Genomic DNA, 27,342 nt, shown 5'->3' with positions numbered 1-27,342 from the left:
GCACAGAGCAACAATATTTTTGAAATCACTTTTAGAACAATTTTTTTATTTTACAGCCTATCAGAATCCAGCCTGCTTTAAAGAGCTCAAGCATTTAAAGCGGCAGAAGAAATATCTCAAGCGAACGCTTAGAATAAACAGAACTATGTCCACTAGAGTGGACACTAATATAGTTATCGTTATAATTATTGTTCTTGGTGTGACCTGGCCTTCATGCTGTAGAGACTCTGTTTTATTTAATTAATCCTTATTAAACATCTTGAGCTGATTGAAGTGTGTGTATGTGTTTAGGGTCTGGGTTATCTGCACTCCAAAGGAAAGATGCACAGAGACATCAAGGTAATACAGAGTTATAATCAATGCATCTTTTTGGTGTTCCTCCTGTTTCATATCACATATTTTCCCCTGCTTGTTAATTACTCTAAGCTCATTGTGCAATAGGGGGCGAATATTCTGCTCACAGACAATGGAGATGTCAAATTAGGTGAGAGATTCACAATAAAATTGCTGTGTGTGGTTGTGTGTTTGACTAAACAAAGTTCTCCCCTTTTTGCAGCGGACTTTGGTGTCGCCGCTAAAATAACAGCCACCATGGCAAAAAGGAAATCCTTTATTGGGACGCCTTACTGGTAAGCCCCATTCCATCTGTCTGTGATTTGTGATGAAGCTACATTTGAAAGTACATTTAAAAAGTCTGGAAAGGATATTAAAAAATGATACGGCATCATATTAAACATCTACGGCCTTGTATTTTCAACAGTGCTGAAAACATGGGTAGAGTCTCATAATCCAAAATGGAAAATGGAAATTTACCATAAGAACAGCAGAGCGTATTTAGATACAGTTCAGACTGTGAAATCATAAAACTTTGAAAGCCTTCCAAAAGACTATGAAACGTAGCAATAAATGCCTCATTTAGGATAGAATGGCTCCCTTGGGATTTCTTGGAATCTGGGGTGGGCAACTTGTGCCAGCACAGGCGGATGGACGAGGATAGCACTTGGAGTTACAGCTTACAAGACAAGAATGTAGCTCTTCAAGTTTCAATGAATGGAATTGTTTTGCAACTCTGTGTCTTTTCCTAATGAAAAAACAGATAAAAAGAGGTAGGGATGGGAATCGAGAACCGGTTTCACTCGAGAACCGGTTCTAAGTTTTACGATCCATCGATATTGTATGCCCTCGACGTTAACGATTCCTCTTATCGATGCTCCTGCTCTGACTCAACCATTGTATGTAGGCTACAGTCCGTGAACTCACAACTGTCCCTGTTGTATTTTTTCACAACTGTCCCAAGCGAATTTTTGTACCGCCAAAGCCTTATTTGATCGGTGAGTAAAACTGTCTCTCTCTGCAGTGATGAACCGCTGCGCTTGTGACAGCGCGCATGTTAAACTGAACGAGCAGGGAGAGAGAGAGAGAGAGAGAGAGAGAGAGAGTGCCCCGAACGTGCGCGCGCACTCTCAGGCTTCACCGTCTCAAAACTAAGCGCTGTCTTGCTCTCTCTCTCTCTCCCTCCCTCGCACATATTAATCAAAATAATCGACACGATGCTAAGGTTAGGAGACTAAAGTTTCATGTGGAGCATTCGGAGATTTGTTTTTCCAGAATCACAGCTGGCCGTGAATTGTGCTAAAATAGGCCTACGTTGCCTTATTATCTTCTCTTAAAAGCGTTCTGCACATTCAGCTGACATAAACCACACTTCAAAAAAATGAAAAAAAAAAAACAATCCAGTGATGAAATGTTTTCTTTGACACACATCTTGTGAGATGTCCCAACCGCCGGGATAATCACACAACACGCACACGTCCGATGATGACACGTTCAATTTGCGAACTTATGACTCATTTGAACCGATTCGTTTTAATGAATGGTTAAAACAACTGAACTGATCTTCCAACACCGAACTCACGGGACTTATAATCGGTGAATAACTTATTGTAACACTTTTCAATAAGGTTCCATTTATTACATAAATAACATAAAAAGTTGCTTAGTCAAACAGTTTGCTTAGTCAAGTGTAAGGTTTAAAACAAATAAAACCACTTGTTTTCCCCCCTGAAAAAGCATATGACTACTTTTTCCCACACAGTGCTATCAGGAATCGATAAGAGAATCGTTAAAGAATCGGATCGATAAGCAGAATCGTTAGTGGCATTGATATCGATAAAATCATTTCCTCTAAAGGTTTATGGACCTCAGCAGGAAAACCAAAGTCCAAAGCTAACGGCCTCTGATTTGGCACATGTACAGCTTCCAAATCTCGGGATGAGGATGCCATATCCTGCCCTGAAGTTGGAACAACAGATCCTCCCTGACCGGAATCTCCCAAGGGGGGAGTTCCAAGAGGGGAATCAGCTCTGAAAACCACAGCTGGGAGGGCCAGAATGGGGCTACCAGGAGGAGATGAACTCCGCTCTCTCTCACCCTGGAAAGAACTGCCTGGATAAGCTTGACCGGCGGGAAAGCATAAAGTCTCCGTCTCAGCCAAGGGTGGGCGAATGCATCTATCCCCAGAGGTGCTGTGGGGCTCAAGGAGAACCAAAGAGGGCACTGGGTCGACTCCTGGCCTCTCCGAACACTTCCCAAATTAGAGCTACTGTCTGACGGTTAAACGCCCATTCCCCCGACCTGAGTTTCTGCCTCTACAGAAAATCTGAGACCAAAGGAGAAGGCAGCGCGCATGGCTGTCCAGGGTGTGCGACCGCGAGCCCCCTTGCCGATTTATATGAGACACCACTGTAGGGGTGGGCGATATGGCAAAAATATCATATCACGATTTTTTTAGGAAAATCACGATCACGATTTTTTATCACGATTCTTTTTCAAGTTGGTTTTAATATTTTGCAAGTGGCTGTTCATTACAGCCAAACTAATGTCCCTATGTTTAAAACAAAGCCTTAGGTAACAAAAGAAAAAAGAAAGGCATACATTTAGGCCAGTGGCGAAGATAAAAATCTTTGTCATTATTTTCTTTGTTATTAAAAAAATAAGACACGATAAACATTACACAGATTAATATTCTAATTAAATAAATAGTGCTTTATTTTTTCAGATACAGTATAGGTGTATTTAGCAGTAGCATTGAAGAAAGTAATTAAATTAACAAATATGAAATTAAAACACTACATAGACTTCACTGAATAAATTATTGATTCTTATTAAAGCTACTATTAAAGTTCTCAGTCAGTGAGTGATTTTCTCCTTGTGTTTTTTTTTTTGTTTTATTAACACTAAAGGGATAGTTCCCTCAAAAATGAAAATGGTCTTAATTTAGTCTCTCAAGATGTTTTAAACCCGAATAAGTTTCTTTCTTCTGTTGAAAATGAAAGTTATTTTGAATAATGTGTGGGTAACCGAACAGTTGCTGGTCCCCCTATAGTTTTTTTATAGGTTCTCTCCTGGAAGTTAATGGGGACCAGCAACTGTTTGGTTACCCACATTAAAAAAAAATCGTCTTTTGTGTTCAGCACAAGAAAGAAATTAATACAGGTTTGGAACAACATTACAGTGAGTAAATAATGACAGATTATTATTATTATTTTTTTTTTTTGTGAACTATCCCTTTAAGGACAAGCGATTCCTGTCGCTTTTAGACCAGCACGTGACGCGTTTAATATAGACGCATATTACACCAGATATTCTCTCAAATGTTTGCTTTCACTTTAGACATAGCGTGTTTATGTAAACATTGTGTGTATTTAACAGTATTAGCATAGTAAGACTCGAAAGATAACTTAGTCCAGTATTCTGGCGCTGTTTGACAGGCTTCTAGTTCCTGTGAGCGTCGGGAGTATGCGGTCAGGAAAGTGCACGTTAGAACAGCACATCAGCGCGTGAATTAAATATTAACCGGCAAGGCTTATGCAAATAATAATAACTTTTGTGAATTGCAGTGTCCCGTACCTATTCATTAACCTGTGATGTGTAGGCTACGTCGCGTTGTACAGTTGAGACGGCGCCAGAACTGAACTGATAGAATGCACTGTAACGCGATACTACGATATTTCTTCAAAAGCAGATCGTGGAGACATTTTAATCGTCCACGATTAAAAATCGTCATATCGCACACCCCTACACCACTGCCATATTGTCTGTTCTGACAATGACGTGATGCCCTCTGAGAAAGGGAAGAAAGTGAAGAAGGGCCAGGGAAACAGCTCTCAGCTCCAAGCTGTTTATGTGTCAAACAAGAGTCTCTCCAGTCCAAACACCATTTGCTGGTCTGCCCTCAAACCGCACCCCATCTGGTTAGAGAAGCATTTGTCGTGATAATTTGGCGACGGAAAACTGCACCTATGCTGACCTCTTTCTGAAGGAAAAGAGGGTCCCGCCAAATTGAGACTGCGAGGAGGCAGCTGCGCGACACCTTCAATAGGCGAAAAGCCGGTCCTGTGGACCGTGCACCTGAGAGTTTCATCCACCAAAGGAACGGCCTCATGTGGAGTAACCCAAGGGGAAGCACCGGGAATGCTGCGGCCATGGGGCCCAGCAGCCTGCGACAAGTGCCCACAGAAACATGATGACCGTGTGAAAAACGGGCCAAACATGTCAGAAGGTTGGAAATTGGGGCAGGAGCCAACCGGGCCTGCATCAGAACCGAATCCAAGCGCACCCCTAGGAAGACTGCTCTTAGAGCTAGGGCAAGAACACTCTTCTCCGTGTTCAACCTCAGGCCAAGAGACTGAATGTGACGAGGGACAAGGTCCCTGTGGTGAATCACTAATTCCTTGGAGTTGGCTAAAAGGAGCCAATCGTCCAGGTAATTGAGTATTCGGATGCCCTTGAGCCTCAAGGGGCCAGAGCAGCATCCATACACTTCGTGAAAGTTTGTGGAGCTAGGGCAAGACCAAAGGGGAGGACCTTGTACTGGTATGCCTTTTCCCCGAAGGAGAACCTGAGAAACCACCTGTGTCGTTGCACTACCTGAATATGAAAATATGGATCCTTCAGGTCTATAGTCACAAACCAGACCCCTGCTTGAATTTGAGAGATGATAGCTTTGAGCGTCAACATCTTGAATTTCCCCTTGTAGAGACAAAAATTCAGTCGGCGCAGGTCCAGTATTGGACGCAGACCTCCGCCCTTTTGGGGACTAGGAAGTAACGACTGAAGAGGCCCTGCTCGATCTCCTCCAGAGGAATCTCCTCTATGGCTCCTTTGAGTAAAAGGGAGAAAATTTCCTGCTGTAGAACAGAAGCCTTTGAGGCGCTGTCGACTACAGTTGGGCAGACTCCGTTGAAGCAGGGGGGCGGGCGACAGAACTGAAGTTTGTAGCCGAGTCCAATTGTGCGGAGGACCCAGGGGCGAAACCCCTGGTAGACGCTCCCAAACTGGAAAGAACTGAGAGAGAGGAGGTGGAGTGGTGCAAGGCGGCGGACATACCCGAATGGGGTGATGTGTTGGCTCTCGTGGGGGGGAGCGATCCATCGTGAAGGAAGGCAGTTGACGTCCTGACACGTAGAGGGGAGCACCATTGCCCGATTGGCTAAGACCAACGAGTCCATCTGCTTCTGAGAGAAAACAAAAGTGTCTCCTGCGCGAGTGAAAGGAATTGGGTGAGTCGAGAGGGAGGGGAGAAAGCTGAGCGTGTCTCCTTCCTCCTGCTCTAGACGGTTTGGATACTGTTGAGGGATGGCTGCACTTCGGGACACGCAGGGTGGCGAAAGTGGCCGGGTTAGAAAAGGAGAGCGAGTGGTAGGTGGGCAGAAACGCATGCGCGGTCTGACCCAACCTTGTGGATCGAGAGAAGCTCTCCTTTTTCCTGACCTAAGGGTCAGGAACGTTTCGAGGAGGCCTTAGCGAAGGGTTTGTTAGACCGCTTCAGCTCGAGGCGCTTATGGGGCCGCTGGCGGGGGAACGGGCGACCACGGGCTCCCCAGACCGTAGCGGGTGGGAGATGAGCCGAGTCACTTCTCCTGACGACGGGGAGAGATGAGAAGCCAGCGTGTCCTCAACCACTGGGATGGTGAATAACCCTGCTCTACAGAACCAACAAGGTTGGTGAAGTCAGCGGCTGCCGCGTTACGCTGCTGTCACTCACAAACATTACTAGGCAACCAGTAGAGGACTGAGACTCGCGGGGCTCGTCAGGCCAGTATGCCGATTTGTTTAAGAAACATTTCTTATTTATTATCAACAAAACAGTTTAAACCGTTCAATGTTTCCTTGCAGAATAAAAATATTAATTTCTTAAATAAAATAAAAAAATAAATAAATAAAATACACCCAAAAAACCCAAAAGGAAAACACTCCTATCTTGATGCCTCTGTACCCACATTCCCGTACATGCTATGCAACACAGGCAACAACAACTATGGTGGAATCTGCTGTGGCTGCTGTCCGAGGGTACGATGTCATCAATAAGTGAAAGCAATTTGTGCTACTAAGATAATTCAGGCCGGATGTCTAATTGTTATTTAGCTCCTTTGATGGCGAAAGTCATCCCTTCCATCCCATAAAACAAACACTGTTTTCATGAACAGCTCCCTACAAACACGATAATCCAAGTAGGCTTACTAATATATCACAAATGTGACGAGATTAAGGGGTCATAGTGATCACTAAAAGAGGAACCAAAAAAAAAAAAACGTATATTAGTAGTTCTCATTTTTCTGACACATTTTGGGGGCTGATGGTTGAAACGGGCTGTGGAGGTAGTATAGACATTCCAGGCTTATAATAATAATAATGCAAAATGAACAAACAAGCGAAGGTGACACACGAGTGTCAAAGAGAGCAAAAGAAAGCATTTCTTAGTTCTGTGAAACTGCAAAACCAATGTTACTCGCATATTGAGGAGAAATAAAGCAACATCATAAAACTATCTCTTACCTGATCGTAGTCATTCTTTTTAAAGTTATATTCCCCTGGCCTTTTGTACTTTGTTGTTCTGCTAATGTCTGTCTTGTGCACTGAGCTCTCTCACATACGTCCCTTACACCTGATTGGCTACTAGTGTTTTGTTGGTCGGCCCAATCCACTTTACTACAAAGTTATTCAAAAATAGCTTCCTGCACCTGTAATGTCTTATCTGCTCTGTGTGTGTGTGTGTGTGTAGGATGGCTCCAGAGGTGGCAGCAGTGGAGAAGAATGGGGGTTATAATCATCTGTGTGATATCTGGGCTGTTGGAATCACTTCCATAGAACTGGCAGAACTACAGCCACCCATGTTTGACCTCCATCCAATGAGGTATACACACACAGACACACACACTTTTTGCCAATGTGCAGACATCTTTTTAACCAAGGCATTTGCTCTGGGAATCTCAATAACTTAATTATCCACAAAAAATCTTCTATGTTTAGAGCCAAGATAATTAACCATTAAACTACCACCACATCCTCACATTATTATGCAATTTATTATCTTTGTTTGATCTCTTTTTATCTCACTTTTTTGTGTGTATGTGCAGGGCTTTATTTCTGATGTCTAAAAGCAACTTCCAGCCACCCAAATTAAAGGACAAGACCAAATGGTGAGTCTCTCTGGCCTGTTTTATGTTCATGTTTGCGTATTTAAACAATACAGGAAAACAGAGTTTGCATTCTGAATGGTGACTTTTACCATTCAAATCATAAATCATCTCTTTACGTTTCTGTCTTGCTTTTCCACAGGTCTACAGCCTTCCATAATTTTGTTAAAATTTCTCTCACTAAAAATCCGAAGAAGAGACCATCAGCTGAGAAGCTGCTTTCGGTAAAGATTTCTTCTGAATCTCCACACAGCAATAAACTCTGTCACATGTCATATAGAGAATTGTCCACTGACCTCTATATCTTAAAAAATCTCTTATGCTTAACAAAGCTCTATTCATTTGATTGAAAATACAATGAAACATTACTACAAAATAACAGTTTTTAATTTTAATACATTTAGCATTTGTCCTGTGAATTCAAAACTGAATTTTCAGTCTTCAGTGTCACATGATCCTTCAGAAATCATTCTAATATGCTGATTTGGTGTTCAAGAAACATTTCTTGTTATTATCAATGTTGAAAATAGTTGTACTGCTTAAAGGGTTAGTTCACCCAAAAATGAAAATTCTGTCAGTATTTACTCACCCTCATGTTGTTCCAACCCCGTAAGACCTTCGTTCATCTTCGGAACACAAATTAAGATATTTAAGATATTAAGATCGCTCCTGCATACAGTCCATAGGCTTCTTGAGGGACTGGCTCTTGCTGTCCTCGAAAAGTCATTAAAGACATCGTTAAAATAGTCCAAGTGACTACAGGGGCTCAATCTTAAGTTTATCAAACGACGAGAACACTTTTGTGCGCAAAAAAACAACAAAAATAACGACTTTATTTCAACTATTCGTTTATTTCTCCCTCTGCGCGAGTCAGGTTACTAGTTTAATAGCGTAAGCTTCTGTTATTGTACGTCACACGCATCACACACACATGACCAGCGTCGGCCAATAGTGAGCCTACGTGTGACGTAGCTTCTACGCCATCACACTACGTTAACTGACTTACAGGCTCATGGAGAAGGAAGTGAATAGTTGAAATAAAGTCGTTATTTTTGTTGTTTTTTTGCGCACAAAAGTGTTCTCGTCGTTTGATAAACTTAAGATTGAGCCCCTGTAGTCACTTGGACTATTTTAATGATGTCTTTAATGACTTTTCGGGGACAGCAAGAGCCAGTCCCTCAAGAAGCCTATGGACTGTATGCAGGAGCGATCTTAATATCTTAAATATCTTAATTTGTGTTCCGAAGATGAACGAAGGTCTTACGGGGTTGAAACAACATGAGGGCGAGTAAATACTGACAGAATTTTCATTTTTGGGTGAACTAACCCTTTAATATATTTTGTGAAAACTGATTTTTTTTCTGGATTCTTTGATGAATAGAAAGTTTAGAAGAACAGCATTTATTTGAAATAGAATTATTAGCGTACATGAATATTACAGAGGTCAAATCACAAGCAGCCACTCACTACGTTGTCTGTGTGTTTGTGTGCAGCACTTATTTGTGGCTCAGCCAGGGTTGACTCGACGGTTAGCTTTAGAGCTACTCGATAAAATGAACAACCCGGATAATCATCAGTCTCACTTCATCCAAGGAGATGAGGATGACTTGGAGGTAAAACACATGACTTGTGCGTCTATGAGAGAGAAAGATGGCGAGTTAGTTTCTCTAGATGGGTTGCACCAATAAGGATTAAGCTTAAATCTAGATTAAATCAAGGTTTATCTAATAATTCTGTTGCACCAAACTTTAAACCTTCTTTAAAAATAAGCAGGTTTACATTTAAACCATTATTTTGATCCTGGATTCAATTTATATTTAAGATAGATTAACTTTAATCCTGTTGCTCCATAACTTTAAAGGGGTCATGAACTGCATTGTTTTATGTTTTTTTTTTGTTTGTTTGTTTGTTTGTTTGGGTTTTTTTGTGTGTGTTCTTTCAAAAATATAGGTGCTCATTAATGTAGATTTACTTCGTTCAAGTAATAAAGTATTCTTGTGAGTGTATAATATGCCATTGAAAATACATACGGGTGAGGGGTTCTAATGTCGGTCGCCATGTTGACCCTCCATCTTGAAGGTACATTAGCCAAAGAGGGACATACCCGTTCATTCAAGCTTCGCCTTTCGCCTTTGTTTTTTTTTCTTATCTTGGTTGTTTTTTCATAAATGATGCTGCCATATTACTCCAATAATTGATACTATATATTTCTAAACTTATGAAATCTATACGCACTGCCGCAATGTTTTCACTACCTACTTGATCAACCCTTTATTCTAACTGTCTCTGCATAGCAGTTTATACAGACAGCTGACATTTTACTAGTTTATTTCCTTTATTTGCAAAAGCTACTTATGTCAGAGAGAGAGTTTCTACTGGTCAATAAAAGGAGGAAATGGAGTCTTAACATTGTTGCTGTTCATTTACAATGGTGAATCCATCATGTTAATCGTAAATGGAGGTTTTAATCCCAGGGTCGAATTCTAATCCCTAATTTGTTAATTTGCGTTTAAAATTAAGTTGTGCAACACAACTGGATTTAAAATAAAACCCAGTTCAACAAATCCTTGATTAGATTTAAACGGAATTTTATCCTTATTGGTGCAATCCACCCTATGTCTGAAAATGTATGTTGGTGTGTGAGAGTTTGTGCGTAAATATGTGTATGAGTGTGTGTGCGCATGACTTTAAATGGTAAATGTGTGCAAGCAATTGTGTGTGGTAAAAATATTTTTACCACGTTTCTTTCTCTGGTTCGCAGCCGCTTGCAGAGCGCCACACCATCCGCTCGTCCCACAACAGGAGCTCTCGTGCTGAAAGAACCCAGTCACAGATCAACTGTACGTAAGAGTTTGTCAATCATGATGATGATGGGTTTCATCCTTAGATCATCCTTAGACCTCCAACCAATTCCAGTTTATAACAGAACTTTTGTACACAGAAATCTTACATTTTTTATTTTATAATATTGTCATCGTCCTATAAGATCAAAAGTTGTTATTGTCCTTAGATAAAGATAAACTTACCTCCCTCTGAGGATGTCCTAAATAGAATTATAGATTCTAGAAAAATGCTGTTTTCTTTTATGTTTAGAATGTGGGTTATGGACACAATATTTATTACAGTCTACTAGCCTGACTAACGCCTGGGAACCACATGTTCATTTTCTCGTATTTGAGGTGTGGTTTACGAATGTCTATCAAATGTATGTAGCTGTATGTAGCTCATAGCCTATCGGTTCAATTATACCGGATGACATATGTAGAGCGATAGAAATTAGACGAGGAAGAAGATGATGGGTCCGAGGCTGCGTCCGAAATCGCGTACTTCCATACTATATAGTATGCGAAAAACAGTACGCGAGCAGAGTAGTATGTCCGAATTCATAGAATTCGAAAAACAGTAGGCGAGAAGTACCCGGATGGCCTACTACTTCCGGCGAGATTCTGAAGTGCGCATACGATGGACACTTTACTATCCCATGATGCCACGGGAGAGGAGGAGTTGTCGTTATATTTGAAAATGCCGGAAACCGGAGACGCGGGAGTTTTCCACTGTATATGGAGTTTTCAAGTGTAAGTACTATATTAAACACTTTTTGTTTATTTGTGGTGAAATTGTGTTTGTTTAACATCATATAAGTAAACGATTGACTTGTTAAACGTTTAAATAATGTAAATCGCGGGTGCAATTTTCTGATTTGGCTGCAAAATGACACTTTTGTCTTTGCCATTATTACCGAACTGAACGAGCTAAATTAATGCATGTCAGCTAACGTTAGATAACTTTGTTTTCTTTGTTTCGCAGTTGAATGAGATACACAACTTTTATTTATTTTTATTTTAAAACGATTTGGAAAATCAGGTGGAAATTAGCACTTAAGTGCTACAACCTGCAAATGCATCTCTCCTTTTTAAGGTTAATGTATATTTTGCATTGCCCTTGTTCAAAAATTAATGAATTAAATTAAATTTTATTTTATTTCTCCTTTACCGGTGTTGTTATTATGAAATATTTGTTGCCTGCATAGCAAACTACTGTTAACAAGTGTACCTCAACTTGTCAATGTAACATAGACTGATCATAGTTCATCACATGTTAAATCCTGTGTTGATTTTGGAGGGGCAAAATGATAAGATTAAGAATATTTAGGATTCATAAGCATGACATAATGACACCTTTATAATCATGTCATGACGCATGTCATTAATATTAAGGTGGTTTTATGCATGTATAACAGCTGTCACTAAATGTTATTTGCTCAATTATGGTATTTTTAATGCGAATATGACAGTTTGAGATGTCTTTGTCATGACAACTTGACATAAACCAATAGGCCTACATCATAACAGTGTGTCTCACTCAAACAATGTCATATTTGCAATTTTGCATAAAAAAATTAATAATTGAGCGAATGACACTTAATGACAGTTGTCATATACCCTCCTTCACATTAATGATATGTGTCATGTCAGTCTTATGCACACCCCTTCAAGTAAAGTGTTACCATTCTTTTTTTTAATTATTATTTTAATAGTTCACCCCAAAATGAGAATTCTGTCATGCAATGATTTAACAAATTATGTTTTACAAGCAAATTACAGTTATATCTGAAAAATATATTGTCTGACTATGAATGCTGCACTGTAGAGAAATAGCCACACACTTCAGACACCTTTAACATTTATTTGCTTTATTTTTGTGTATTAACTTTTAAATGGATGCAGAATACAAAGCTTAAAACAAAATCACATAACTTTGGCATAAAGTAGTATAATAGAGCTTAAAGCACTACCAAAAGGAAAAGTATTAAAACATTTTTATTATGGTGTCACCATGAGGAAAGACAATGAACTTTAGCAGCTTTAGTAAGGTAACTTTCACAGGTTTCTAAAAAGATCTAAAGGGACTTTGATAATAGCAATCTCATTTGGAGGACATCACTAAAATTATTCAATATGTTTTGTTTTTTTCAAGGCATGTTTACAAGACGAGGCAAGGATACCCACCATCTCCAAGGATGCACTATCCTGCAGATGGAAACAGGCGGCCAGTGCACACAGGGCTGTTCTTCAGCACCCGAGCATCGTGCACCGACCCAAGATACCCAACAAAAATGTCGAGGAACTTCCCCTTGTGGTCAGTGATGGCCTGCAGCTGAAAATAATGAAGCAGCTTTCTGGTTGAAGTAGCACTGGACGTCACTTGCTAGTGGTTTGATGCGGATGTGACAGCCATCTATTGCACCAGCTACTACACTGACAGCTGGAGACCCTGCCAGCTGGGTAAAACCTGCTCCCACTGCCTCCTGGTCATCTGCACTGGGGAAAGCGATAACCTGTCTCAAAGTGCCGATGACTGCCTTGCTCATTCTGTGCATAATGTCGTGCACAGCAGACTACGGGATGTCATAGACGAGTGACACTACCCGGTATGATGCTGCATGGGCCAGCCAGTAAAGGAACACCAGCACCTCGACGTCCTTTTCCCACCCATGGTCGCAATCTGCTTTCACTACAGCAATCAGGGACTGGATGGACTGCCGTGAAAGTCGGGAGGCTGCTGTGCCAATTCTTCGGCTGTACTTTGAAGATGGAGCTGACCTCCACCCCGGTCCGCTCCTCCACCCCGGCCGAAGGATTGGCACAGCAGCATTCACGTGGCAGTAGGTTGTAGGGCTCACAATCTGTAAACATTTATATAGTTTTAATATAAAATACAATTTGAATCAACAAGACACTTGTTTCCTGTGTTTGCTTATTTATAAATATAAATGTATTAGATCCCATTTCTTATGCATGATGTATTTGAATATGTCTGTGTGTGTGTGTGTGTGTGTGTGTGTGTGTGTGTGTGTGTGTGTGTATATATATACTTATATGATCATATAAAAGCTTTATAAAAACTAATTCTTGACGAAAATGTAAGATGTCACTTTAAATCTGAAGTCAAATGTGTGTGTGTGTGTGTGTATTTATATATATATATATATATATATATATATATATATATATATAAAACATTATATTTGACTTCAGATGTGGTGGTTTAAATGAATTATAATTTTAACAGGCTTGTTAAACAGGCATATTTGTGTTTAGTTATTTCACTGTAATGGCAATGAAAAAAACCTATTGCCATAAAATATAACATTCATTTTATATATATATATATATATATATATATATATTTGACTTCAGATGTAAATTGACATCTTAAATTTTGTTCTAGAATTATAGTTTTTATCAAGCTTGTATGATGTATACACACACACAGACAAGCAGGCACACCGCTTGTGCTATTATTACCATCAATGAATGAATCAATAGAGGGAACAGGTACACACATACATATGTATAAATAGGTAGGTAAATAAATGCTACTTACGTTATTTGAGAAAATCCGCAAAAGCTCTCGATGAAGGCATGATCTACGACCAGCTTGAAAAACGCAGATGAAAACAAAGCAAAACAGCGCGAAGGTGGGCTCTTTAAATTTCCGCGCTGTTATGACAGCGCATGACACGTGACATTTCCAATATGTCGCATGTAGTACGTCCGGAATTCATTCATACTACCCGTATTCATACTATATAGAACGTACTTTTTTAACGGTCGCGAAGTACGTTCTTTTTTAAATGTAGTACCTACTCACATAGTACGCGATTTCGGACGCAGCCCGAGATTTATGTGTACGCGATGGCGTGTACCTGACGTTTCACACCACATGCGTGAGCGGCGCATATTTTTTCCCCCTGCATGTTAATCAATGAGTGCATTCACACTGGGAGCAGGAGCAGCGCTTGAGCAGCAGTGAGGCGGGGGTTTCGGCATCGAATCTGTTTTTGCTGCACTGCTCACGCTAAATTAAAGTTAAAGCACACTTTTGATGGACAAAAATAAATATGATTTCACACAAAAAGTGCCTAAAATGAACAGAATAAGCATGTCTAGTGAGTTTAAACAAGAACTTGAGCAGGCAAATAAAAGAAAATGAAGACTCAAAAATATTTATAGTAGTTTTAGGCTACCCTGTAAAAACTTGTTTTTAATCATTCAGTTTGGGTGAAAGATGTGTATTTTATTTAAAAAAAAAAACGAAGTAAACTACCCAGAAAATATTATATATAAAGGTTCTTTTAGTTTATGTAACACGCGGACAGCTACATAGGATAGCACAACCCAAATCAAACCCGCGTGTGTGGTTTATTTGTGTGTTTTGTTTTTTATCCGCAGAGTTGCAGTCTTGTAAACATATCGAAAGTATGACAGAAACTAATAAAGTTGTTTTGTTGTTTAACATTAATATTATATGAGAATGTTGTACACCTCCCCATTACAAACTTTCAAGACTATCAGTGATATAAATGACCAACCTCTAAAAACAAATGTATAGTTGTCTTTGTAAAGAATTGCTCGCTAATATATGTAGCTATTTAGCCGCTGCTGTGACACTGTACAAACGATTCCAGTGTGAATACTCTCGCTCAAGTGCTGCTCTCGCTTGCAGTGTGAAACGGGCGTAAGGCTGCATCGAAAGGTAACTTCGCGTCTGCTGCCATTTTGGATCTATAGGTATAAACAAACTGCTTCAGTGTGTCGCATAGACGTCTTCATCGTCTTGCTGCTCCCTCCCCGTTCTGTGATTGGTTCCGTAGATGAGGTGAAAATTTAGTCCATGGTGTTACGGACTGTGAATAAAATCACGCCGCGCCAAGGCAGTATGGGGGAACCCAGGTTACCAGTCTACCATGTCCTTGCTCAGAAGTCGACATGTGTTTAACCTTTATTTGTGAACGTGAGACCACAGACCACAATCATAAGTGCCTTCTCTTGGTCTTACTCTATTCTTGAAGAGAGTTTTAGCTGCTTACTTCAGATAGAACTGCAAGCCTTGAGCCCCCCTGTGGTGGAGATATGGTACTACATGTGAGGGCTTCAACTCAAACCTTGTGAAGCAACTCTTGTGCAAAGCATTGCAATAGAAAAGAATGTTAAAGATGAGTGCAGATAAGTTATGGTGAGATTTTACATCTCAGTGGCATGCTGGGACTGGGTAAATAAATACACTAGTATGCATTAAAGATTTTTCTCTTGTCTCTGTATTTCAGTTGATAAGCTTCAGTTTGAGCCACCCCTAAGAAAAGAGACTGAAGCGAGTGCCGAGATGGTGAGAGAAATATCACAGATTGTCCACACATCACTAATATTAAAGGGGTGGTTAATTATGATTTCACTTTTCTAGCTTTAGTCTGAAGTTGAGTCCGCTCAATCTGTCTCATCCCACTTTTCACATGCAGTACAGTACATAACATAAAGGCATGTCATTATACCACCCCTTTAATACACACTACTGTTTGAAAGTTTGGCTCAATAAGATATTTTGTTTTAATTTTTTAAGTGAAAGAACTTAATACTATTATTCGGCTAGAATGCATTTAATTGATCAAAAGAGAATATTTTTATTTCAAATATATACTGTTATTTTTATTCCTGGAAAAAAAGAGACCTTTTTCAAAACCAATAAAAACCGACCCCAAACTTTTAATAATAGTGGTGTGTGTGTGTGTATAGACCATTTTGCAAGATGTAAACAACACTGGTCCAGAAACGCTTCCTGTTTCAGTTTGTAACCGTTTTCTTTATTTCACATGTAAAGAAAACATCTTAAAGATATTTGTTTAACTTTTTGATTCAGTTTTATATGTTCTGTTGGTTGTATTTTATCCCAGCTTTTAATGTAGTGTTAAAAAACTGAAACAGGAAGTGCTTCTGGACCAATGTTGTTTACATCTTAAAATGGTCCATATATTTAAATGTGTACATGAACTATATATACATACATACAGACACTCCAAAATAATCCTGCACTTTAGTAAACTTATATTATCGTTTTTTGATACGCTTGAAACCAAACATGTTCCATGCGGAAGTCTGTATGAGTAGATTATTTGCACAAGGCAGGTGTCCAATGAAACCTGACTGACATGTATTTAAATGTTCTCTATCAAACATGTCTGTTTCTTTTTTCCCCCCAGGATGTCACTAAAGACAATGATTTCTCCTCCCCCTGGAGCCCATTTACTGAGGGCCCCATCACCTCCAGGTAACTATTAAAAGTCCTCTGAATGACTTTATGAACCGATTCGATTCCTGTTACTGCCGTCTGCATGAAAGTGCCTTCCCAATGGCGTCGGCGTCATCTCTGTACGCACTTCCTTCTTTCAGCTTCTTCTCACATGAGCTCTGCCTGCATTCCCTCTACTTTCACTGTCCTGTTGTTTTCTTTCTTTTCCCCGTTTTCCTTTCCTCTATCCCTTTGTGCACTCCTCTGCTGAAGGAGTCTTCTGAAGAGCGTTGAGGAGGAGTTGTTTATACGGTAATGAATTGGTTTGTGTAGCTGTATTTAACGGATCCATAGAAACTTCCATTCAGGGCTTAAAATTAACACTCGCCAAAAGCCCAAATGAGATAAAAATGGGCTTTTCGTGGTAAAGATAATTAATGAAAATGAACGTTTTTCCATTGGCGACCAAATTTTCAATTTCCATCCACCATTGGCAGGTGTGGCAAAAGTTTAATTTTGTGCCCTGATTACACCACACAAAAATTGCAGATTCATCTCTCCCTGGAACTAATAGCGCTTTCTATGTGTCTGTTTCTTTCTCTCTCTGTCTGTCTCTGAAGAGGGCATTTGGCTCCATTAGAAGATGCTTTTGAGGACGTTGATCTGTAAGTGTGGCACCTTTAATCATTAAACATTGACTTAGAGTTTATTTTCTTCTTGGGCTTGCTCACTTGGGTTTATAAAGCAACGTATTCTGTTAAACTAGTATTGAAAAATATGGGAAAATACAAATAATGAATATTCAATCACAAACAAAGAGCAACAAGTCACTCTCTGTGTTTCATCTCCCCCTCTCAGTTCGACTCTTAAACAGGGAGTGCCGCCACCTCTGCCTCCTAAGGTAATTATGAGTTTGTGTATAAGTGTACATGGCTATATTTATATTTGTTGGCATGTTTTTTTTTTTAAATTCCCATTTGTTTTTGCAATTCTCTTTCCCATCAGCCCTCTCAGGCCCGGTCGTGCAGTGTGTCTGACGAGTTTGCTTTGATCGAAGGCTGCCAGACAGTACGGAGGTTCCCTGGGTCTGATAACGGGCCGGGACCAGTGGCTCGCAGACAAAGCACACCTGAGAGAGGAAGTAACACAGAACACACCAACTCAGACTACATGTCTGTGAGCATCAGCAGCCCAGGACTTCTCTCACACACAGCAGACCACGGTAAGACCTCACCTCACATACAATCATGTTTACGCCGGGCTGCTGTTTGTGTGCTACTCTTATATAGGTGTGTTGGAGACTATATAGATGTGTTTTCTATTTTAATATAATTTCAAATGTAATTTATTCCTGTGTTGGCAAATTTTTAGCATCATTTCTCCAGTCTTCAGTGTCACATGATCCTTCAGAAATCATACTAATATATGCTGATTTGGTGCTCAAGAAACATTTCTTACTATTATTAGTAATTTTAAAAGCAGTTGTGCTGCTTGATATTTTTGTGGAAATGTGATGCATTTTTTTTAATAGAAAGTTTAAAATAAAAAAATAAAAAGCATTTATCTTTTGTAACATTATAAATTACTTTTAATGTTTTTTTTTTTAAATCAATTTTTTGCAAACAATTACAAAGAAAATCTTTTGAATGGTAATGTACTTTCAGTTGCATATTATTGAACAATAAATCAACAGTAGGATCAGAATCCCTTGTTTATCGTGGACTTATATGTTAATATATAAATGGACATGAAATATTGATTTGATTATTTTATGTGAGAACAAAAACAAAGGAGACAGTTTGCTTGCTGAAGTATACCTTTTCAGTACTCAACAATATTTGATAACTGAAGTTGACCAATCAGAATGACATATTCCAGAGAGTTGTAATAAATGATTAAACCTTTCAAATTTCTCTCTCACTCTTTGTAGAGGAAGATTCAGACGGAAGTGTAAACGGAGATGTGTCAAAATCACCTCCTGGTCGTCCCCTAAGGAAAGAGAGAAAAGATTTCCCAGTAAGTGTGTGAGTCTTTGTGGGTGTGTGTCCTGTTGAGAGTAGTGTGACGCAAGAAGACAATGTGGCTTCTCTACTCTTTTTTTCTGTTCCTTTTTACAGAAACCTGCAATTAACGGCTTACCACCCACTCCCAAAGTCCTGGTGAGTGACATCACAGATAACTTGCTGATTAAATCCTAATATATACAAGAGCTATTTGCTCAGTCCTTTATTTGAATTCTGTGTTTTATAACTGCTACAATCTCACATATAACCTGTCTGTGTGTCTGCAGATGGGAGCCTGTTTCTCAAAGGTTTTTGATGGTTGTCCTCTTAAAATTAACTGTGCCACTTCATGGATTCACCCAGATACCAAAGGTAAACTCCTGATATAGCTTACACTACATCTGATATATATTTTGTATATAAGTTAATCAGTTTTAAATGCGACAAGGGAATTTAGGCATCACAACATTATAATGTACAGTATAAAAATTATATTGATTTTGAGATTTGGTAACTTTTTTTTAAATTTACAGTGTTGATGAATTAAAATTAGTACTTTTTTAAAATTAAGTTTAAAGGATAGTGTTGTGTAATATATAATTATTATAATTAATGTAAATTGTAGAATGTTTTGAAAGAAGGCTCTTATGTTCAGCAAGGCTGAGTTTATTTATACAAACACTGTAAAAGCGAAATTATGAAATATTTAAAGTAACTGTTTTCTAATGTAATTTATTCCTGTGATGCTAAAGTCTGAATTTTTTAGCATTACTTCAGGCCATTAATATTTTTGTAGAAACTGTGGTTTTATGTTTTTCAGAAAGTTCAAATAAACAGCTGTCACTTTTGATCCATTTGATACTGAATTAAAGAATTACAGTTTATAATACAATATTAGCGGATACCGATAAAAATGAAAAAAATTCAGGCTGTAAACATTACTCATTTTGTTTGGTTGTTTATTTTAGACCAGTATCTGATATTTGGCACTGAAGACGGTATCTACACTCTGAACCTGAACGAGCTTCATGAAGCCACCATGGAGCAGGTACTGTCTAAACTCTTGCGACTCACCTTTACCATCTTCCCCAAAAAGACCAGCAGGTCCATGAACTCATAAACTGCTATGTGGATGTGTTTCAGTTGTTTCCACGGAGATGCACATGGCTGTACATAATCAATAATAATCTGATGTCATTGTCAGGTGAGTGAGAGTGATGTGGGCGCAGCTCTTCTGTCTTTCTGTTACTGAGATTCTCTGCAGTACCTGTATGATCCCTGTCTGTCTTTCTGTCTCTCTCCGTGTTCACGGCTGATTTTACTGCTTTGCTGGCTCCTCTAATGCCTAAATCACCATAATCAGAAGGTAAAAAGTCAAACCTCTGTCTTCTATGGCACACGCTCACACAGCTAATATCACATCATCTTTCTAGTCTCATTCTTACTCTGATTTTGGTTCAACTTGCGTAACTACAGCTCAACTTTTCTATGTGCTGGGAGTAATGACTATTCATTTCTGTGGGGCATTATTTCCATTCTCATAAGCACAAATGTTGAATTATTATTTCGTATCCTGTGTGTAGTCGTACCCTGTGTATTGCACGTGTTTGATGTGTGTTATCTCTCGTTCAAAGGGAAGACGTTTCAGTTGTATACCCATAATTTGATTGGGCTGTTTGAACAGCTTAGGAAACCTGGACTGGCCGCTCAATTACAGACCCACAGATTCCCTGACAGAATACTGCCCAGGTACACACACACACAGTTTCTGCACAACACTTCACAGCATATTTGCCACAATTTATTAGCAATATAACATAAAGCCACTGTGACTGTTGTTAGCCATTAGGTTTAAATAAAGTGTTATAAAACTAGTTTTTAACTTTAAACCCAAGAAGCAAAACGTGCTTTGTGTTTTATGTATTCAAATATTTAAGTGAAAAATAGGATATTTAGATTAAAAAATATTTATCAAATAATTGGGTAAAATTTACAATAAGGTCATTTTAGTTAATGTATTAACAGACATTTACTAACAATTAGCAATACATTTGTTATAGTACTTGTTTGTGGTAGTTCAGTGTTAGTTGCCAGCTGTTCATTTAAGCTTAGGTCCATTAAACTGTATTAACAGATAGAACTTTTGATTTTAAAAATGTATTAGTAAAAATTGAAATTAAGATTACTTAATGCTTTAGAAGCATTTATCATTGTTAGTTCATGCTAAATTTATTGCAGTTAACTAATGTTAACAAATGGAATCTTATATATAGACTTATACAATTATAATTTTATTATATTTTTATTTATTATTCATTTTTCTATGTATGCAGTATAGTATATATTTATAGATTAAAATAAAGATAATAAAGTTTTATTAGTTTTTGTTTTAAGAGTATATTTAGCTTAATTTATTTCATTTCTGTTTTCAATTTTAGCACTTGAACCTTATCATATTTCACTTCATATTTCTAAGGCAACATGTCTAAGACTTTTTTCCATATAATATTTATATTTTATTTCAGCTTTATTTAATTACGGAAAATTATTTTAAATACATATATTTAACAATAACAACACTTGTGTCTGCTCTACAGGAGATTTGCTCTCACCACCAAGATCCCCGACACCAAGGGATGCCACAAGTGTTGCATCGGTAAAGCTTTAAACATGCACTCTAGTACACACCCCAAACACACTTAGATTGAGTCTGACCTCCTGCTCTCTTTCTCTCTGTCAGTGCGGAATCCGTACACGGGTCACAAGTATCTCTGCGGAGCTTTGCAGTCAGGGATTGTTTTACTGCAGTGGTACGAACCCATGCAGAGATTCATGCTTATTAAGGTTAGACAAGAAGGAAAGGTGTATTAATTCAAGACTGAACAAAGAAAAAAAAGATGGCATATTATATAAAGAAGCTCTCTCTCTTTCTCTCTCTCTCTCTCTCTCAGCATTTTGATTTCCCGTTGCCCAGTCCGCTGCGTGTGTTTGAGATGCTGGTGGTCCCTGAGCAAGAGTATCCTCTGGTGTGTGTGGCGGTCAGTCAGGGCATAGAGCCCGGACAGCTGGTTCGCTTCCAGACCATCAACCTCAATTCCTGCTCGTCCTGGTTCACTGAGATCGGCTCAGGTATAGCTTACACGCACACAATTTGCCCAGTTCCTATACCTTGCTGATGAGAACTATCAAATGGGCCTAGTAAGCAAATGAGTGATGTGTATTTATCTGGGTGTAGGTGGCAACCAGGTTGATACAATCCATGTGACACAGTTAGAGAGAGACACCGTACTCGTGTGCCTGGACAGTAAGTGACAACTTTGAGCACACGTCGATGAACCTTTTTTCAAAAATGTAGCAAATACATTAGCTATATAAGATTTCTAATGTTGTCTTTCTTCTGTTCCTGTGCGTGTTTAGAGAACGTAAAAATAGTGAACTTGCAGGGAAAGCTGAAGTCTAATAAGAAGCTGGCATCTGAGCTGAGCTTTGATTTCTGCGTGGACTCCGTAGGTGAGAGATTCGCCTCTGCTTTCATTCAGCTGTGATATCCTTTTAGACTGATATTTAGTATGCGTTTGATGTGTCCGTAACCTTCTATATGTGTGTGTGTTTGTGCCAGTGTGTCTCCAGGACAGTGTTCTGGCCTTTTGGAAACATGGGATGCAGGGGAAGAACTTTAAATCAAATGAGGTAAACAAACACACAAGACAAGACTGTTGGGTTTCAGGGAGCTGTTCACAAGTTTGGGGATTAAAACAAAAGACTGGCAAGGATGGCATTACATTGATCAAACTTGATCAAACATGATTTCTATTTTTTTTTTTAAATCTATTCACTGTATTTTCTTTTTTTGCCAAATAAATGCAGCCTTGGTTATAAAAAATAGACTTCTTTCAACAATAACTTGCTGACCCCAAACGTTTGATTGGTATGTTTATAAAATAAAACTTAATTAAATGAACAATTTATGCATTTAGCAGATGCTATTATCCAAAGCAAGTTACATTGCATGATTAGTATGTATTTATTTTATCTGTTCATGCATTCAAACCCATGATATTAATGTTGCTTGCTCTGTTTGATCACAAGCTCTTTAATATCTGTGTGTGTGTGTGTGTGTGTGTGTGTGTGTGTGTGTGTGTGTGTGTGTGTGCGCACGTAAATGTATTTGTATTGTGTGTGAGATGATGTTTCAAGTTTCATGGCTCTATAGCGTGTAACAATAAAAGACCAAAGGTCTTCTGGAGGTGAAGCACTGTCTTTATGACATATGATAGTGTGTGAGTGTGTGTAGGACACAGATGACATGGTGTGATGGATGATGTAAAATTCATGTACAATCAGAAAGCTCCAGCTGGCCAGAGAGTAATAGATTAAATTATTCAGCTGTTTTTCTCCTCTCTGACTCCACTGAAAAGCGCTCAGCACCTACACCCCTCAAAAGATTGTGTTAGTGTGTGTGTGTGTAGGGTGAGCTTTAGAGCCTGCCAGGTTGTGCACCTGCTTTGCCACTCATTGTAGTTTTGGAACATGCCACGTGTGATATTTTCAGCCATTGTTTTAAGTTTTTCAGATGGGAGTAGTTGTAGCAAACAAATCAGTTGTAGCATTGGTAATCTGACATTGCAGCCTCCTCATCATAACACTAAAATGCTGTCAACAAAAGACTACACAGTTACAAAAGTTACACAGTTCAGTTTAAACTGATTGTTCTACCATATGCAAATGAAAACTGCAAACCGTGCAGCAGAACGCAAATTTGGTAGCCTGGTTAAAACCAAAGCATTCTCAGTTGTAACTGAATAATGGTCTGGCAAAGCGTCATTGACAAATCATTTCCAGCGGTGCGTCACCAACGGACGTCGCGGATGCACCTAAAACCAATCAGAGCGATGAAGGAGATGACGTATGCAGAGCGGCGGAGAAAAGTGTTGTTTGCTCGGTTTTTAACAAAAAGGAAACAAACGTTCAAATCGCTTAAAACAGATGCGATAGCTGATTCGAGCGAGTGATGTTCGACGGCGGCATCCATCTTTTTAATGTAAGCTACAAAATCTGCTTCAAAATCCCAGCGCTGTCGTCATCGTGTAAAGCCCGCCCAAAACGCTCTTCTGATTGGTTCCTCGATTTTGACGGATTGGAAATAGGGCTTGAATGAGCTCTTTGCCAGACTAACTTTAAGATCAAATCTAAATTCGCCGGAAGTTGTCTGGGTTTTTCCAGGCTACAAATTTGATGTGTAAGCGAAAAATTGGTGCAAAACTACTGAAAAGGTGAAACAACGCTTAATGAAATAAAAAAGACCAAATGAGCGGATTGTGAACATGAAGGCCTGAGCTAGAGGAGAACGTTTACAGCGGAGTTCTCGAACTGCCGGTAGAGGTGTGTCCACTGTACAGTTATGTCTCTGTTACTTTCCTATCAGGAATTCATTTAGGCTTGGCATTTATAATAAATATTTTTTTTTATATGAACACTACTTAAAGCTATGTTATGCATTGGTATTTTACATTATTTCTGAATGTAATAAGTAATAAAATGCAACTTTATCTATTTTTTTCTTCCAACAATGCAATTTTGCCACGGTGCGACTTGTCCAGTGGGAAAAAAGGAGTAGTTGGTTGTTTTTTAGTCTGGTCCACATTGTATTGTGACAAAGATCACCTACCTTCCTACCTCTAGAAAGAAACAGAGCTGGAAACGTGTTTAAACACAATCATTATTATAACTAGTTCATTGTTATATGATTGTTTATACCTTTTATGACACATCTCTAATTACTGTTCTAATTCTTTAATTATTTCTCTTTGTGTTTTGTTTTGATATGCATAATTGTACAACAGGGTTAAAATAGAGGCATTGCTGGGCCATCTCAGCAGGTGTACTACAGTTGTTGATTAAAGAATATTTCCTCTCGTTTGCAGGTGACACAGGAGATTTCAGACCCAAGCAGAGTTTTCAGACTCCTGGGATCAGACAGGTTGGAACCAGATCAAATCATTTCTGTCTCTCTCTTGCCTTACATCATCACCGTTTTCCCTCTAATTCTTTTTGTCTCATGGAAACATTACTCTCCACTCTCACTTCTTCCCAGAAACTCTGCATGTAGTCTTTTATTTTCCCTGCACACAGTGGACAGAAATAGAGACATGTGGAGGAAAAAAGCCAACAGGGAGATCACGGTGTACCGGCTGGATTTGTTTCTATAGTGAGGGAAGCCCTGGGTTTATTGGGGGGCCGGGGGGGGGGGGGGGGGGACATGAGCTTTGTGTTACGTACGGGGTTAAGTAAGGTCTGTCAATTTCAACGCCCAGGTTCAATAAGGAGACTTTGTTCTGAGCCAGAAGTCTCTTGTCAACATTTTTACTTGTTCCACAAAAGAATGAGGAATTTATATATATATATATATATTTATATAAATATATATACATATATATATGTTTTGGAGAGCCGGCCTACAGATAACCCTACCGCTTACAGTAACCTATATATATATATATATATATATATATATATATACAGTGGTATGAAAAAGTTTGTTTATCATATAGGAGACAAACACAGTGATATTTGAGAAATTAAATAAAGTTTATATGATTTATAGAAAGTGTACAAGAATTATTTAAACAAAATTAGGCATGTGCATAAATAAATAATTGTTGCACACTTTCCATAAATCATATAAACTTTATTTCACTTCTCAAATATCACTGTGTTTGTCTCCTATATGATATATTTAATTGAAATTTCTTATCCAGACAACCAATGATTTATGAAAGAAAATCATGAAATTTTACAGGGGTGCCCAAACATTTCCATACCACTGTATTAGTGCTGTCAACGTTAACACATGCAATTTCAGTTGTAATGCGTTAAAAAAACAAATTACCATTTTTTTCTGTCGTCCTTTGACTATAGGCAAGTTGCCTCAGCAAAAAATAACACAAAAAAACAGTAGAGTAGGCACTTCTTGCATTTAAAAAACAATATAACTGAACACATTAGTAGGAAAATAAAAGAAGCATTATATTGACTTCTGAAACCACTTTTTGATGCATATTCCTTGCTTTACTTGTGTGCTGTGTGTTTTTGTGTCAGAGAAACTTGTCACATACATTGACACTAGGGATGCCACAATTCTCAGTATAATATGGAACCGTTCGATACGACTTTTTCTGTCGCTGAGATAAGGACGGAGATTTTTTTGCTTTTAAGTATAGAAAGAGTATTGCATTAAAAGTAATTTTTCTCCATAACCTCTTACTGTTTCTGATGCCTAAGCATAGACTAACAAAAAACACTCTGATGTGCCAAGCCATGAGAACTGAACCGAACCAAAAACCGTGATTAAAAACCGAGATCTCTATTGAACCGTGGGCTAACTGTATTGTTGCATCCCTAATTGACACCACATACACAATGGCCTCATACCACCCCAAGACCCTCTTTAGCACATTCTGTCTCTCTCTTTCACTCTCCCTCTGAGATCTCCATATTTTATTTACACTGGTAGTGCCAGGCTGGTGTCTGTGTGCTGTAATTTCATCTGTCGCCCGCTGCTGCTGAGGACACCACCATCCTCACGCAACCCCTCTACATTCGCATAATCATGGCTTTCTTCCACCCTTTTACAGTCATCTCCTGTATATGATACGTGTTGCTTCTGACAAGTGTATGTGTGTTAATATTTGTGGGCTTCTGTGCATTTTAGGGTTGTTGTTTTGGAGAGCCGGCCTACGGATAACCCTACCGCTTACAGTAACCTCTACATCCTGGCTGGACATGAGAACAGTTATTAGCTCCTCCTCCTCCTTCAGCCATTCAGGCACGCTGCACCTGGAGCCGTTGCAGGAACGGCACAGATGCTGGACAACCACAGCTGAGCTGATGAGCAGACTGTGTTTAGTGCTAAATCTCACTGCAGCCTTATACCATACTCCGCCCACCGGCAGAAACCCCCCGACTTCTCAACACTTCAGGCATTCAAAATCAAATATCATGCAGTTCTACCGCAGACAGTTAGATTTGTGCAAATCAAGCAAGAAATCGCCAGAACTGCAAGGAATAGTGCTCTGTATTCAATGCTCTTCTTTTTTTAACCCTATTAAATGTAATCATTCTAAACGTATTCAAAAACATTAAAGCTGCGAAGATTAGACCATTGAGCAAAGAGCATTGCTGCTCAAAAAGTGCCATATAAAGGAATGGTTTTATTAAACGTAACTAACTTCGGAGGTTTTGTGTTAATGTGGATTTAAAATATCAGGTTTTCATGCCAGCTAATGGGGAGAGTTTTGGGAGAGTGAGTGAGTGTTATTTATTCAGCGGAGTCGTGTGAGTGAAGCATCTCGCCCTCATGTTACTGAGTGAATATTTTTCTGCTGCAGGTCATTTTATTCTTGTTTTTGTTTTTTAGCTCTTTTATTTTCTCCAGCTGAGTAATATTTTAAAATATCAGTTATCTCTTTTAAAAGTAACTTTAATTCAATACTTGCACCATGTAAGCACTTTTGTACATGATCTTTTTATATTTAAAAAATGACAAAACATGGGAGATGCGAGGTTACTGTGATATCTCAAGTGTTTCCGTTGCTTTAGTTTTATGTATGCAGCTTTTGTAATAAAAAGGCAGTTGTTAACACTTTGGGATGTGTTTTATTATTTGTGAAAGTCATTTAAAATAAATATCCACACAAATAGCCTCTTGAAACCAACATGTTTTGGCATGCTCACTTGGAAAAAAACGTAATGTGTGGGCTGATTATTGTTTGTAATGGGCAGGGGATTCTATTTTT

At 38.8% G+C, this 27,342-nt stretch overlaps 1 protein-coding gene and 1 pseudogene across 4 annotated transcripts in view; one reads left to right on the top strand and one right to left on the bottom strand.

Annotated features, from left to right (window-relative positions):
• map4k5 (mitogen-activated protein kinase kinase kinase kinase 5) overlaps positions 1-27,191 on the top strand; it is a 42,258-nt gene extending 15,067 nt beyond the window's left edge. Inside the window, exons 7-33 of one of the 3 annotated variants that reach the window (XM_039656233.2) lie at positions 292-339; positions 442-484; positions 557-629; positions 7,064-7,195; positions 7,419-7,481; positions 7,621-7,702; positions 8,972-9,091; positions 10,240-10,318; positions 15,589-15,647; positions 16,516-16,583; positions 17,165-17,209; positions 17,403-17,445; positions 17,550-17,766; positions 18,475-18,560; positions 18,662-18,703; positions 18,835-18,919; positions 19,516-19,595; positions 19,691-19,751; positions 20,182-20,296; positions 21,145-21,203; positions 21,288-21,391; positions 21,499-21,676; positions 21,783-21,851; positions 21,965-22,057; positions 22,167-22,237; positions 24,472-24,527; positions 26,259-27,191. In XM_039656233.2, the coding sequence (XP_039512167.2) occupies positions 292-339; positions 442-484; positions 557-629; positions 7,064-7,195; positions 7,419-7,481; positions 7,621-7,702; positions 8,972-9,091; positions 10,240-10,318; positions 15,589-15,647; positions 16,516-16,583; positions 17,165-17,209; positions 17,403-17,445; positions 17,550-17,766; positions 18,475-18,560; positions 18,662-18,703; positions 18,835-18,919; positions 19,516-19,595; positions 19,691-19,751; positions 20,182-20,296; positions 21,145-21,203; positions 21,288-21,391; positions 21,499-21,676; positions 21,783-21,851; positions 21,965-22,057; positions 22,167-22,237; positions 24,472-24,527; positions 26,259-26,346 (2,259 nt within the window). In that variant the 3' untranslated portion in view covers positions 26,347-27,191. Of the gene's footprint in view, positions 1-291; positions 340-441; positions 485-556; positions 630-7,063; positions 7,196-7,418; positions 7,482-7,620; positions 7,703-8,971; positions 9,092-10,239; positions 10,319-15,588; positions 15,648-16,515; positions 16,584-17,164; positions 17,210-17,402; positions 17,446-17,549; positions 17,767-18,474; positions 18,561-18,661; positions 18,704-18,834; positions 18,920-19,515; positions 19,596-19,690; positions 19,752-20,178; positions 20,297-21,144; positions 21,204-21,287; positions 21,392-21,498; positions 21,677-21,782; positions 21,852-21,964; positions 22,058-22,166; positions 22,238-24,471; positions 24,528-26,258 lie in introns of all 3 variants that reach the window. The other 2 variants (XM_039656232.2, XM_039656234.2) reach the window with 2 other exon arrangements.
• LOC120481166 (uncharacterized) lies at positions 11,844-14,042 on the bottom strand (annotated as a pseudogene). The gene is made up of 2 exons (XR_005623273.2): positions 13,866-14,042; positions 11,844-13,164 (listed from the first exon to the last, which is right to left on the bottom strand). The product of XR_005623273.2 is annotated as an uncharacterized LOC120481166 (transcript).
• Positions 27,192-27,342: the final 151 nt, after the last annotated feature.

Source organism: Pimephales promelas, chromosome 11, assembly GCF_988280905.1.
Source record: "Pimephales promelas chromosome 11, fPimPro1.hap1.1, whole genome shotgun sequence".
NCBI lineage: Eukaryota > Metazoa > Chordata > Actinopteri > Cypriniformes > Leuciscidae > Pimephales > Pimephales promelas.
The sequence above is the reverse complement of the archived record's forward strand: the minus strand, read 5'-3'. Positions and strand labels throughout refer to the sequence as shown.